General features: G+C 38.7%; 2 protein-coding genes across 12 annotated transcripts in view; one reads left to right on the top strand and one right to left on the bottom strand.

The window, feature by feature from the left end:
* Nucleotides 1–8,279, top strand: part of med16 (mediator complex subunit 16) — a 47,702-nt gene extending 39,423 nt beyond the window's left edge. For all 6 annotated transcript variants that reach the window (XM_069927997.1, XM_069927994.1, XM_069927996.1 and 3 more), the window contains 3 exons: nucleotides 6,452–6,668; nucleotides 7,314–7,397; nucleotides 7,998–8,279. In XM_069927997.1, coding sequence (XP_069784098.1) covers nucleotides 6,452–6,668; nucleotides 7,314–7,397; nucleotides 7,998–8,124 — 428 coding nt within the window. In that variant the 3' untranslated portion in view covers nucleotides 8,125–8,279. The remainder of the gene's footprint in view (nucleotides 1–6,451; nucleotides 6,669–7,313; nucleotides 7,398–7,997) is intronic.
* Nucleotides 1–14,576, bottom strand: part of LOC138758694 (actin-like) — a 39,138-nt gene that overhangs the window by 9,042 nt on the left and 15,520 nt on the right. Inside the window, exons 8-10 of one of the 6 annotated variants that reach the window (XM_069928008.1) lie at nucleotides 12,406–12,581; nucleotides 6,237–6,310; nucleotides 5,796–6,033 (exon numbers count right to left, since the gene is read on the bottom strand). In XM_069928008.1, the coding sequence (XP_069784109.1) occupies nucleotides 5,973–6,033; nucleotides 6,237–6,310; nucleotides 12,406–12,581 (311 nt within the window). In that variant the 3' untranslated portion in view covers nucleotides 5,796–5,972. The other 5 variants (XM_069928007.1, XM_069928009.1, XM_069928011.1 and 2 more) reach the window with 5 other exon arrangements.

The raw sequence follows: 14,576 nt of genomic DNA, 5'->3' as shown, positions 1-14,576 counted from the left end.
TATATTCTGTTTTTCTTACTCTATCCTGCATACTAGCTGATAACAGGAATAGGTCTATCCTTGAGTATGTTTTATGTCTAGTCGAGTAGTATGAGTATTCCTTTTCTTTTGGGTTTTGTTTCCTCCATATGTCCACAAGTTTCATTTCTTGCATTGATTTAATTATAAATTTGGTTACTTTGTTCTTCCTGTTAATTTTTTTCCCCGTTTTATCCATATTTGGATCCAAATTCAGATTGAAATCCCCTCCTATTAGTATGTTCCCTTGCATATTAGCTACCTTCAAAAAGATATCTTGCATAAACTTTTGATCTTCTTCGTTAGGTGAATATATATTAAGTAGATTCCAAAGCTCCGAATATATCTGACATTTTATCATAACATATCTCCCTGCTGGATCTATTATTTCCTCTTCTATTTTAAATGGCACATTTTTGCTAATTAATATAGCCACTCCTCTTGCTTTTGAATTATACGATGCTGCTGTTACATGTCCTACCCAATCTCTCTTTAATTTCTTGTGCTCCAATTCAGTTAAGTGTGTTTCTTGGTCAAATGCTATATCTATTTTTTCCTTTTTCAGTAAATTTAGTAGTTTCTTCCTTTTAATTTGGTTATGTATTCCATTAATATTTAAAGTCATATAGTTCAGCGTAGCCATTTTATATTTTGTTTATCTTCTCTTTCCGTTTTTCCATCATTACCTTTCCTCCTTTTCCATTTCTGTTTTCTTATTTTCAACTCTTTACCAGACAACATTCCTACAACATCCAACATTTTCCTTATTCTCCTATTTCTATCTTCTTTATCCCCAATCTCCACTTCCCCTCCTGAGTTGTCCTTTATCCCTTGTCGGACAACCACATCTCCCCTCTCCATTTGGATTTGCGAATCCACTCGCAAGCGTCAACTGATTTTGCAGTGACCGCTCTTTTCCCCCACCCAGCCCCCCCAGAAAAGATTTCACTTTTCATATGTCACAAAGGTCACTCTTTTAATTCCCTCATTATTCTCTCTATTCCATTACCTTCCCTTATTAATTCTTGTCTATACTATCTATGTTTTCCTCTAATTACAGATACTTTCACGTATGCCCATTGTCTCTATTCACTCTTATACCTCTTTACCCGCATACATATCAATCGTGGTCATTTTTACCCTCATTACCCGTCTTCATCCCTCAGTCTATTTTTGTCTTTACCCACATACATATCAATCGTGATCATTTTTACTCTCATTACCCATCTTCATCCCTCAGTCTATTTTTGTAAATGTTCTGCAAATTTCCGTGCTTCTTCTGGATCCGAGAATAGTCTGTTTTGTTGTCCTGGAATAAATATTTTCAATACCGCAGGATGCTTCAGTGTAAATTTATACCCTTTCTTCCATAAAATCGCCTTTGCTGTATTGAACTCTTTTCTCTTCTTTAGGAGTTCAAAACTTATATCTGGATAAATGAAGATTTTTTGCCCTTTATACTCCAGTGGTTTGTTGCCCTCTCTTACTTTTTCCATTGTCTTCTCCAGTACCTTTTCTCTTGTAGTATATCTTAGGAATTTTACTACAATAGATCTTGGTTTTTGTTGTGGTTGTGGTTTAGAGGCCAATGCTCTATGTGCCCTTTCTATTTCCATTTCTTGCTGTAGTTCTGGACATCCTAGGGTCTTAGGGATCCACTCTTTTATAAACTCCCTCATATTCTTGCCTTCTTCATCTTCCTTAAGGCCCACTATCTTTATGTTATTTCTTCTGTTATAATTTTCCATTATATCTATTTTTTGAGCTAGTAGTTCTTGTGTCTCTTTAGTTTTTTTATTAGATTCCTCCAATTTCTTTTTTAAGTCTTCTACCTCCATTTCTGCTGCTACTGCCCGTTCTTCCATCTTGTCCATTTTTTTCCCCATTTCTGTTAAGGTCATATCTATTTTATTCACTTTCTCTTCTGTGTTGTTTATTCTTCTTCTTAAATCATTGAATTCCTGTGTTTGCCATTCTTTAAATGACTCCATGTATCCTCTAACAAGAGCAAGTATATCCTTTACCTTGCCTTTCCCTTTATCTATTTCACTGTATTCTTCCTCTTCTTCTTTCTCTGGGTTGGCCATCTGTTGTTTCTTTGGTGCCCTTTCCTCCTCTTCTTTCTTGTTTCTATTGTCTTCTGTGGTCTCTTCTTGCTGCAGGTGTTCTGCAGCTGTCGTTGCCGGCTGTGGAGATCGACTCCCCAGCTGGTCCCCCCTCCTGTCGGTGTGTTTTTTTTTCATGCGCATTGCGCATGCGCGGTTGCGCACTTTTACTCGGCTCTGTGAGCCATTGTTGTAGTTCTTTTTCTACCGACCTGAGGTAGTAGGCTCCTCTCTCCACAGCGGGCCTCTTCGGACAGGTAAGGCCTTCACCTTTTTCCTCCGTTGTCTTCTCTTCCTCTCTTCTTACCGTTGATTTTGATTTTTCTTCTTTTGTCTCCATCTTCTTTCCACCTTTATACTCACTTTTCTTTAACTTGTATTTCTGTGCCTTTGTATTTTCTCTTGTTTTTCCCGACTTTTCTGGAGAGGGCTGGAGTTCACTGTCCGGCCACTACTCCATCACGTGACTCCCACACCGATCAGTATTAAATTCCATCTGGCCTCTATCCCACTGCAAGCTTTGAAAACCTTCCTCACTGTCCACACCACCACCAATCTTAGTATCATATGCATACTTACTAATCCAATTTACCACTCTATCATCCAGATCATTAATATATATGACAGACAACAATGGATCCAATACCCTGATGCACTCCACTAGTCACCAGTTTCCAATTTGACTATTTTCCACTACTACTCTCTGCTATCTCCCATCCAAACATTGTTGAATCCATTTCACTACTTCAACATTAATACCTAATAATTGAACCTTCCTAACTAACTTCTTATGTGGAACCTTGTCAAAGGCCTTACTAAAGTTCATATAGACAACATCCACAGCCTTCCTTTCATCAACCTTCTTAGTAACCTCCTTGAAAAATTACATTCGTTAAACGTGATCTACCACACACAAAACCATTTTGACTACTCCTAATCAGTTCCTGTCTATCCAAATAATTGTATATTCTATCTCTAAGAACACTATTAATTTACCTACCACTGATGACAGACTCACAGAACTATAATTACCAGGTGTACTTTTAGAGCCTTTTTTAAACATGGAACAACATGAGCTACCCTCCAATCCACCAGCATCTCCCCCATGGCTAATATTTTGTCATAGCCCCTGCTATTTCTACACTAACCTCCCTCAAGGTCCTCGGGAATATTTTGTCAGGACCTGACGATTTATCCACCTTTATTCTCTTTAAAATAGCCACTGCTACCCCCTCATTAATATATATATTTTCCATGATCTTGCTACTAGTTTTCCTTACTTCACCTGACTCAATATTGCTTTTCTTAGTGAATACTGAAGAAAAAAAACATTAAAAAATTCCCCATCTCTTCTGATCCTTAAGGGGCCCAATTTTATCCTTCACTATTCTTTTACTTTTAATGTAACTGTATAAACCCTTTGGATTTAATTTTTTTTTTAGCCAAAGCAGCCTCGTATCTCCTTTTAGCCTAATTTCTTTTTTAAGATTTTATTTTGCACTCTTTATATTCCTCAGTTATTCCCTGCTATCTATACCTATTTGCACATCCCTCTTCCTCCAAACCAAATTCCCAATACCCCTTGAAAACCAAGGCTCCCTATATTTTTTGCTGACACTGTACTCTCAAAATTTCCCTTTTGATATTCTCTATTTATCTGTTGAATCTTTCCCAAAAAATAAAAGACCCCAATCCACATCTTCTAAATCCCTTTGCATCTCCTTGAAATTAGCCTTGTTCCAATGAAGATTATATCCATCTATAATTAACCTAAAACTAACAGTATTATGATCCTAGACCCCAAAATGTTCCCCAACACAAACCTCTGTCAGCTGATGTATCTCATTTCCTAATAGGAGATCCAATACTGTTCCCTCTCTAGTCGGTTCTTCTATGTATTGATTTAGAAAACTTCCCTGAACACATTTGACAAACTCCAACCCATCCAGCCTTTTTACAGTATGGCATCTCAGTCAATGTGTGGAAAATTTAAATCTCCTACGATCACCGCCTATTGTTTACAACTCCTTACAAATTTGCTCCTCTAATTCTCTCTGTCCATTAGCAGGTCTATAATACACCCCCATTAGTGTTTTCATTGCCTCACCTACCCAAATAGCCTCACTAGATGAGCCCTCCAATCTATCCTGCCATAGCACCTCTGTAATGTTTTCTCTAACAAATAATGCGACTCCACCACCTTTTATTCCCCAGTTCTATCATGCCTAAAGCCACAGAATTCTGGAACATTTAGCTGCCATTCATGCCCCTCCAGCAACCAAGTTTCACTGATGGCTACAATATCATATTTCTATGTGTCAATCCATTCACGAAGCTCATCCACCTTACTTACCAGAATGTTATTCTGTAAGTCATAGTTTCTAGCTGTTTCTAAATGCATTTTTTAAAGTTGCAAATTCAATACAAATGTTCACACACTTAAGTGAAACCTTGAGCTGAGCTTTTATTTTCTCAAGCAGGTATTAATGTGCTCAGCCCTCTATAATTAATTTAGACTAATGTGATCTGGTCACATGAAGATGAGGGAATATTGGTGACAGAGGTCTTGCAATAGTTTTACCTTTTGAATATTCTTACCCAGTGGCTAATTCAAAGGTTCTTAAATTAGGGTAATAGAGCACAACAAATTAAGTGATTGGAAAAACACTTTGGAGCATTATCCTTTGGAATAATTTGAGCTCTGCCTGGATTATATTATGTGAGATCAATGATCTGACTTTGAGATATATGAATGCAAACAATGAATGTACAGACACAGCAGAAAATAAATTGGTATCAATATGGACAATATTTGGAGGAGTCACGTGATGGAGTAGTGGCCGGTAGGAGCAGCCCTCTCCAGAAAAGAAGGAAAAAAATAAAGAAAAAGCAAAGCCACAGACACACAAACCACAACAAATAAAAAAATAAAGGTGTGGAGGAAATGGCACCAAAGAACTGACCCAGTATATAAAAGTAGAAGACACAAATTTCTTGTTTATTTTCATTGTGCGATGACATTGTTTAATGGGTTTAATGTATCATATAGGTTGAACGTTGAGTGGGTGGGGAGGGGGGTGAAGGAGGGAAGGGGGGGAAAGGGGAGAAAATGACACTGTGCATATTCAAGAGGGAAATGTTTGTGTATTTTGGTCAATATGGTTCATAGTGTGAAAAATAAAAAAATTAAAAAATATATGGACAATATTTGCAGTGCAATAACTGGTGCATGTCTGTAGAAGTTGTGGCGGATGATGTTTCTGCTCATACGCCATCTTGTTGAAATAATGAGACCATACCTGAAGTTGTCTGCCAGTGAAGAGAGAAGTGTTTACTACAGTGATATCAGTCTTGATACACACGCGTGACCTGAGGTCATTGACATCTGAAGTGCTAATGACCTCATGATTTAGCTATGTTGATTAGGCCAGGGCTTCTCAGAAGACATATGGGTGCTGCTGAGTCACTATGCCTCATGGCTGTTGTGGCTCGTTGCCAGTAGATAGGAGGCTGTTGTGTCTAGCTGTCACAAGACAGGAGCTGTTAGCGCTAGTTCTGCCCACTCCCTCCAAGCGTACTGCTACAAAGTCATTATTTGGATAGAGAAGGAAACATGATGAAGTAAAATAACTGAATTGAAACTTTCAATTTTAATTTTGTTTATATGAAGTGTTGCTGACAATTAGGATTGTCCATTCCTCATCTGCCCTTTAGAAATTGGTGGTTGAGTTGCTGTCTGGGACTGCTGCATTCTTAGTTTGGTTCAATCAACGATCCAAGTTTTTGACAGTTTGTTTACCACCACATTTTGCATTAACATTGATCAGAAGAATTTTTTTGTCATTTCTGTCATCTTTCAAGGAGTTGATTGCATAATTGAATCTTAGAATTGCTGCTCTCTATTTCACTCCTGTAGATTATCAGAGAATCTTTTCAGTGGGAACTCATAATTTGTTAGTGCCCTTTTGCAAAGAGGAAATGGGGAAACTAAATACAATATTTTATGGCATATACAGTGACTGAGATCAAGCGATCTGTCAAGGCATGATTTCAACTGGTAACGGTAAAGGTTCCATTATTGTCATGTAATACTGCATTTTGAAGGTAACATACATGAAATTCTTTAACTTTTGTCTACTGTAAGGCAGAGAGTTGCCACTTTGTCCAGCACCCTTCACTGAGAGGATCTGCACAGAAAATGACAAGCAAAATAAATCGTGATTTTTTTTGTACTGAAGAAAACATTTTCATTTACAATTATGACTTCAGCAAAGATTGCAATATAACTTTTGGAATATTTTGAAATTTTTGAATTAATATTTTTCCAGGTAGAGAGGAGAACCACATGACTGAACCCGATGACAACCTGATTGATGAATGCTGCCTGCTTCCCAGCCAGCTGCTGGTTCCCAGCATGGACTGGCTGCCTGTGAATGATGGAATTATTGGCAAGCTGCAGAACAAACAGCCACTAAAACTGCAGTTTGGAAAGCCAGTCAGCGTTCCTAGTCACTTTGCAACCTCTCAACTCGACATCTTTGCAAGGTAATTGGTCTGCCTCGTTGGCAAAGAGAATTTGTACGGCCTTTGACTTTGTTTGCTGTATGATCATCACAAATTTCCACTTGAAGCTTCGCTGTCAGTAGTCAATACCGATTCCACATCATTGCAAATGAGTCCTTGATATTAGTTTTGGGCCTACAATTTGTTTCCTTGAACACTGTTCTACAGATATCCATAGCATTAATAATGTTATTTGGGATAGTAGTGACAACAGGTAGCATTGATGTCCAGTGCAGATCTTGGCAATTTGTTCCTCAAAATCTGCAAAGAATCATCCCATTTAAGATAATTTCCATTAGCCTATTTCTCAGTGTGTCTTCTATCTGATTTTTGCCTGTCTCCAAATATTTATGATATTGTGGAGTTAATAGAAGGAGATGGGTGCTGCAGTCAATTTTCATTAATTGAATATTTCTGTACTTAAAAATAAGATAAATCCCCTTGCAAGAATGCAAATTTTACACTGATAATTGCATTTGCTTGTCAGCCTGGCCAATATATTGAAGCAGATATAAATTTTGTTCATACAATTGAATTGTGATATGTGTTAATACATCCTGATAAGATAGATGATATACTATTAATGGCATACTTCATGTGAATGTAATTAATTTGCATGATGTTCAGGTCACCAGGCTATCAGAAGATGGACAACTTAAGACGACTTAATTTAGGAGTGTGTCCAACAGAAGAAACCAAATCCTGTACCAGGCAAGTTATAATTAAAGACAAGAATATTCTGTCTTGTAGAAGTTTGAACAGGGGCAACTTCAATGTTGCTGAACATTGAACACGAGATCCTAGCTACCAAACCCAATGTCAACAGGATGAGGTCAGCTCAGGTTGAGGTTCTGATAAATCATTTGAATTGGGTTATTAATTAATTATCCAGGTCAGATTGATTTCCATTGTTCTACTAGGTGTCCTTGTGTTTCATCAATATTTGTCCCTTTGGTCTCAAATAGAACAATAACCTATTTAAGATTTTTGATAGCCATCTTGCATTGAGGGGAGGAATATTATGACTATTCTCATGCAGATTGGGTTGGATTGACGGTGGTGGAATCTGTACTAATCCACGTCATTTTAATCTGGTGTAGCGAGTTTATCTGGAGAACTTTTTCATTACTCCTGTTGTTTATATCTCTGGGTAAATTTTTTTTTTTTTTTTTTTTTTTTTTTTTTAAATTTTTTATTTTTCACACCATAAATCACAATAGCCATGATATACACTTTTTCTTTTCCACACATTTACAGTGACTTTTATCTCTGGGTAAATTGAGGTAATTTAAACTTCGATCTTTTAAATAGATGTGGATGCAACACCATGCTGAAATCACCAAACAAGTCAACCGCAGTAAAACAGTGGGAGCAGCGGTGGATTAAGAATTGTCTGTGTGGGGGTCTGTGGCGTAAATTCCCTATTAGTCGATCCTGAATTGCATCAGTTCTGTTGTAAAAATACAGTTGAAAATGTTCATTGAAAATTTACTGTTTTTCAAAAGATATTTGTACATTGCTTGTAATTCTTAGTTAAATGTTTTCTGAAAAATTTAATAGAATGTTTTTGAGTAAATTGACTTTTTTCATGAAGGGGTTGGACTTTGTATTTAATTTTATCCTTTGGTTTTCTCTGCCAAGATTTTGATGGATGCCAGCTGGCTTTTCTTGTCCAAGTTATCCATTATTGATGTGCAGCCTATACAGTGCTGGTCTCCAAACCCTCTTTCTTTGGGTAGTATTTCAGAGTATAATTATTTTTGTTCTCACTCAAAGCTGCACATTCAGACAATCATTTGGTTTGAATTCAGGAACTAAAGGCTCCTCAAATGGGGCTGTTTTGTAGTATTGAAATTCAGAAAATTCCCTCACATTTTAATGATTGATTAACATTATTTAGGAGAAAGGCTCCATGTTTCATTTGCTTTTCCCTCCTTTCTCCTTCAGAAGTGCCTTGACCTTGCAAACCTCTTGCTTATTAATCTTTGCTATATAGCTACCAGTCTGATTAGTCTATATTAGTTTTCTGTCATTCTCATCTGTCACATTTGACTCCCAAGACTGGAAATTGGTTTCTAGTTTACTTTGGCAGTCTATTCACTTATTCTGTGAGGGCTTTCAGTAAATGCTAGACCTGTCTGCAGGTTAACAGGTAAAAGTCTAGCTTATAAAGCCTGCTATAACTTGTTACCATAAATTGATTCTTCAGCTTGCTCTATAATTTGTTCCTATGACAAATTCTTGGAAAGGTAATGGTACAGTACACAAAACAGATTAAGCAAATTTTGATTTTTCTGTCATTTTTGACAAAATCTAAAGCTATTTGATCCAGACTGTACAGTTTTCCTCTGCCAATTCTCTATTATCCACAAGCCACCCATACCTGTAGAAAACACTTAAAAGCAATAGATTTCAGAGTAAATTTTAATTACTACACAAGTTTGAAAAAAAATCAAGATTTTGAACTCCCCTAATCAATGCAATAATGCAGGTAAAGCTACCCACATTTAGTTAAGAAATAGTTTTCAATTTATGTACAGAACTGTACATATTGTTTGAACCTAGGCAGACAAGTCTGGAAGAGATTTACCTGGAAGATGCCTGGTTGAAGAAAGGATGATGGAGCTCAGGCTTTTCTCTTTGGACCAATGGAGGACAAGAGGTGGTAAAATTATGAGAGGCATAGATGGAAGCCAACACCTTTGTCCCAGGGTGGCAATGACCAATGATCTGTTTAAGTCTAGGGGAGATGTCAGAGGTGGATTCACCCCCCCCCCCCCCCCCCCCACCAACTCAAGTAGTGGTGGAGACTGATGCAATGGGGACATTTAAGATTAAGGAAAATGGAGGATTTGGAGCTGCAGGGATTAGATTGTGGAGTAAATCTCTTGGTGCCTGCCACATTGACCACCGCCAGTGGGCTGATATCGCCTCAAAACCGTGCATCTTGGCGCCTCACAGTTTGGCGGGCAGCAACCTCCTTTGAAGAAGACTGCAGAGCCCACCTCACTGACAAAAGGCAAAGGAGGAAAAACCCAACACCCAACCCCAACCAACCATTTTTCCCCTGCAGCCGCTGCAACCGTGTCTGCCTGTCCCGCTTTGGACTTGTCAGCCACAAACGAGCCTGCAGCTGACGTGGACTTTTACCCCCTCCATAAATCTTCGTCCGCGAAGCCAAGCCAAAGAAAGAACATTATATAGATCAGCATGTATTATTCTTTACAGTTAAAAGTTGAAATACTAAATAGTTTAAAAACTGTTTAACCTCATGAAGCCTTGCCTCCAGGAGTGCTCACAAATTGAGGGGAAATATTTCATACCAAAGGTTTTATTTTGAATGTTGTTCATCCCACAGGTTTCAGTAATAAATTTTCAAAGGTCCACAAATAAAAGAATAACTGTTCAAATAGGTAGAATGTAATTGAAAAATTCAGGACCGGTAGACTGGATCCAGGGCTCCTGCATGTGCATTGAGAGTTGGAATGTTTGAGCTATTAATAATAGTTTCAGGGGTGTCCAAACTTGCATAAGAGCTACAGACAATAAAGTTCACGTATCAGAGCCAAGAGACATGAAAAAAATATTACATTAGATATTTACTCTAACAAAATTTTCATATAATTACTAAGAAATAAATGTACGTAATAATGTGGTTTTTAAACTAATCACTTGTATTAGTTTCAGTAATCACAAAGTACAGATATACATAACAAATATTTTGTTTATATTGGTAAGTGCGCGTTCAGGGTGTCAGGAGCTTAGAATGGAGGGCGGCTGGGGTCAAAAAATAGTGGGGGGGGGGTTGACTTTTACACCTGTATATATGATATACATACCAAATATTTTCAATTGCAAGCCATGCACGCTAAAACTGCCATTGTGAGCACTGGCTCAGTCAATTTATTTCCATGAACTGCATGTGGCTCGCGAGCCATGGTTTGGCCACTCCTGATATAATTAATCAAGATACAAACACGTGATGCACATCTTGGAACTAACTGATGGTCAAATCAGTGAGATGCTGAAAATTTCCACCCCCTTTTGCTTATGTTCCCTGCAACCTGCTGGGACAGCAAAAACAAGTTTTGTGGAACAAAGTCATCAGTTTCTATTTTGTCATGACATGGCAAATTCTAGCACTGGTATTTTTGAGGTGGCTAAACTAAATTTCTGTACAAAGCATTTACTCCATACTCTTCAAAATCCTGGCGAGCTACGCACATCTGGTGGAAAGTGGAAAGACCTGCCAAAATGGATGCACCTTTCCATGACAGGTAGCTCCTGGTGGGAGGTGCAAAAACCTTAACCTGGCAAAGGAGAAAGGAAAAAAAAAATCAAAATACTTTTGAATATCTGAACCAGAAAGAAATGTGGTTCAGCAATTAATTTTATAATTTTAACATGAGAACATAAGAAATAGGAACAGACGATCCAGCTCGTCGCGCCTGCTTCAATAAGATCATGGTTGATTTGATAATAGGCTGATTTCCACCTACCTGTCTTTTCTCCATAACCCTTAATTCCACTACTATGTAAAAATCTATCCAATCTGGTCTTGGACTACATTTTGGCTCTTAAATTCCTGAACATCCTGGAATAGTGATTATTTCTGGATCAATTGATTTAAATATTTGTTGTTAGATATAGAGGGAGGACTAAGTATAAATAAAGATGTTCAAATTGATATCGAACAACATGATTCCTTAGCAGCTAGAACATGGCAGGATTCTTAAGTGTGGAAGAACAGAAGGACCTTGGGATCCAAATCTATAGATCTCTTAAGGTTGCCTTGAGACTGTGAGACAAAGGAGCAGAAAGTCTTTTCAGCCCATCAAGCCAGCCCTATCATTTATTCATGAGTTGATCTATTTTCCCACTCACCCCCCCACTGCCCCGTCTTCTCCCCATAATCTTTAATGTCCTGATATCAATCTCTGCCTTAAATACACCCAAAATCCTGGCTTCCACAACTACCTGTGGCAACAGATTTACCAACCTCTTGCTCAGTGATTCCCCAAACCTTTTCGGACTGCTGACCCCTTGGCCTCCAGGCCCCATCCCAAGGCCCCCCCCCTCCAAATACAACTGCGCTGGGAGGGTTAGTGGTGGTACTGAGAGGGATCGGGGGAGTTAGTGGCCAAGCTGAGAGGAGGGTTGGAGGCGGCACTGAGAGGGCAGTAGTGATGCAAATTCAACATGGCGGCTACAGAGACCAGTTTTCATGACAACGCCTCAGAGCCTTTTATTTTGCTCACTACTGCCACCCAGTCTGTTCAGAAAATTACTACACTGGCTTCTCATTAACATTTGCAGCAAACTGAACAACAAGATGGAAGGTTCGGACTGCCCTCGGATCTTTCCACTGGCCACAAAGGGGCAGCAGTGCCCACTTTGGGAATCACCTCTCTAGCTGAAGGAATTCCTATACATCTCTGTTCTAAGCCGACTCCCTTCAATCCTGGAGTTGAGCCCTCTTGCCCTAGACTCTCCCAACATGGGGAACAACCTTTCAACATTCAAAATGTTTCAATAAGATCCCCCCCACCATTCTTTTTTTCCCCAACAAGTACAGGCCAAGAGTTGTCAAACAGTCCTCATATAATAACCCTTTCATTTCTAGAATCATCCTTGTGAACCTCCTCTGATCCTTCTCCAATGTCAGTACATCCTTAAATGAGCAGTTCCATAGGTTAAGTACAAAATTGGAGAAAGGTACCTTCTTTTCTGGTTTTACAAGGTTTGTTATCTCCTGTTGAATTCGCTCTCCCATGTTTCTAAACATAGTGTTACCACCTGCTAGGACAATATTGGTGTACATCTCATTACGGATCTCTTCATTGCAGTGCTCAATCACAGAATGTGCCAATGCAGGTAAGTTCTGAACATCCTTGCCTGAAATTCAAATGAACTATGAATAATGTATAGTTTGTAATGAAATGTATCAAAAATAAAAACAATGCTGGAAATGGACAGCAGGTCAACCAGCGAATGTGGGCAGAGAAACGGAACTAATGTTTTTAGATCAAAGATCTTTCATCTTTATTGAATGTGTAAAAATGAACTAAAAATGTTAGTATAGCAGTTAACGCAATGCTCTGCAGGGCCAGCAACCCAGGTTCAAATCTGCTGCTATCTGTGAGGAGCTTGTAGCTTCCTCCCATGTCCACGTGGTTTTTCTCCGGTCTGTCCAGTTTCATCCCAGATTCCAATGACATGGGTGTGAGGGCGATCTGGCTGCGACATCTGTCACCCCATTGATCGCTAGGGATGATTCGGCTGATCTGGCTGGCTAGGCGGGTGTCACCCTTCCCTCACAGCTCCATGTGCGTCCCTCCCGAAGCTCAGCGCTCGGTCGCAGAGGATGGCCCCCTAGAAGAGGACCGCTCCGCTGGTCTAGGGTATATGACGTAGCTACTCCCCTGCTAGTCTAAACCTCAAAGACCAGATTCCAATGACATATGGATTAGAGGGTTAATTGGTCACAGAGGCGTAATTGAGCAAGGCAGGCCCATATGCCAGAAGGACTTGTTACTGTGCTATATCATTAATTAAAATGGAAAGAATAGGAAAAAAATTGCAATGTATATTGGAAGAGATAAATTGATGAGACAAATAGAAATATGATCTGTTGGCCATTATGGAAATGTGGCTACAATGTGACCATGCTGGTTTGATATTTCATAAGGGATAGGCAAAGGACATCTCTGAGAAATGATCGTGGCTTAGAAAAGCAACTTGTAGAATCAATTTGGGTGGAATATGTAAGCAAGGGAAAGAAGCCATTAATGGGAGTTGAACTCAAAACAGTTTCTAATCTCGGAGATTGGAGCAAAGTACTAGAAGTAATCCTAGATGACTAATTTTACCATAGATTGGTTCAATCAAAATGACCAAAATATGCTTGAGAATAAATTCTTCAATGTGTATGCGGGAGATGTAGAACAATACATGACATACTAAATCAGGATTAATTGACTTCATCATAAAGTGTAGAATCTTAAGACTGAATCTTGCATTCAGTACAAGATTAAGGAAACTTGTTTTAGTCTTAAATAAAAGCAGAAAATGTTGGAAATACTCAGCAGGTCTGGCAACGTGAGAAAACATTTCAGGTGCAAAACCCTTTGTAAGAACTGTGCAGTGGCTCTCAACTTTTGTCTTTCCACTCACATACCACTTAAAGTATTCCCTATGCTTAAGTTAGTATGTGGGTGGAAAGAAAAAGTTTGAAAAGCACTGTTTTAATCGTACCTCATTGACTCGCTATGTGCATGGTTTCATAACTCCAAAGGAAAAAGGCCAATGACAATTTTTATCCTAAAATATTTCAGTAACAATTGGGCCTAGAGCTGTGATTCTCAACCTTCCCTTCCCACTCCTGTGAGTGGAAAGACAAAGGTTGAGAACCAAAGTTAGGCCTACATTCAGAGGGTTGAAGAATGGGAGATTATCTTTACTGAAAGCAAGTGACAGTAGAAAATGACAATGTGTTTCCACTCTTAGGAAATCTAGAACCAGAAAGCACAGTTCAGTGTGAGGTGCTTCTCATTAATGATGGAGATGAAAAGAAAACTCTTGTCCCAGAGGGTCATGAATCTTTGAAATTCATTACCCGTGAAAGTTGGGAAGACTTGAGACATCAAGTTTATTCATTGCTGAGATAGTTGTTTGGACTTTCAAGGGGGAGGGACACAGCAGGAACCTGGATTTGAGGTTAAAGGTAGACCAGGGATGGTTTGTAATCCAATTTCACATGCACAATGCAGACAGGAGTATGAAGATATCTCTGTTGTTTTAGGAACTATAACAATTTGGGGTTTCATGAGTCAAGAGTACTCAAAGGCTACTGGTCTTTCCTGATTACCAATCACAGAGATTTCAACTTGA

The sequence above is a fragment of the Narcine bancroftii genome, chromosome 3 (genome assembly GCF_036971445.1).
Source record: "Narcine bancroftii isolate sNarBan1 chromosome 3, sNarBan1.hap1, whole genome shotgun sequence".
In the NCBI taxonomy this organism is placed as follows: domain Eukaryota; kingdom Metazoa; phylum Chordata; class Chondrichthyes; order Torpediniformes; family Narcinidae; genus Narcine; species Narcine bancroftii.
Note: the sequence above shows the minus strand (reverse complement) of the source record. Positions and strands in the feature narration are given on the sequence as shown.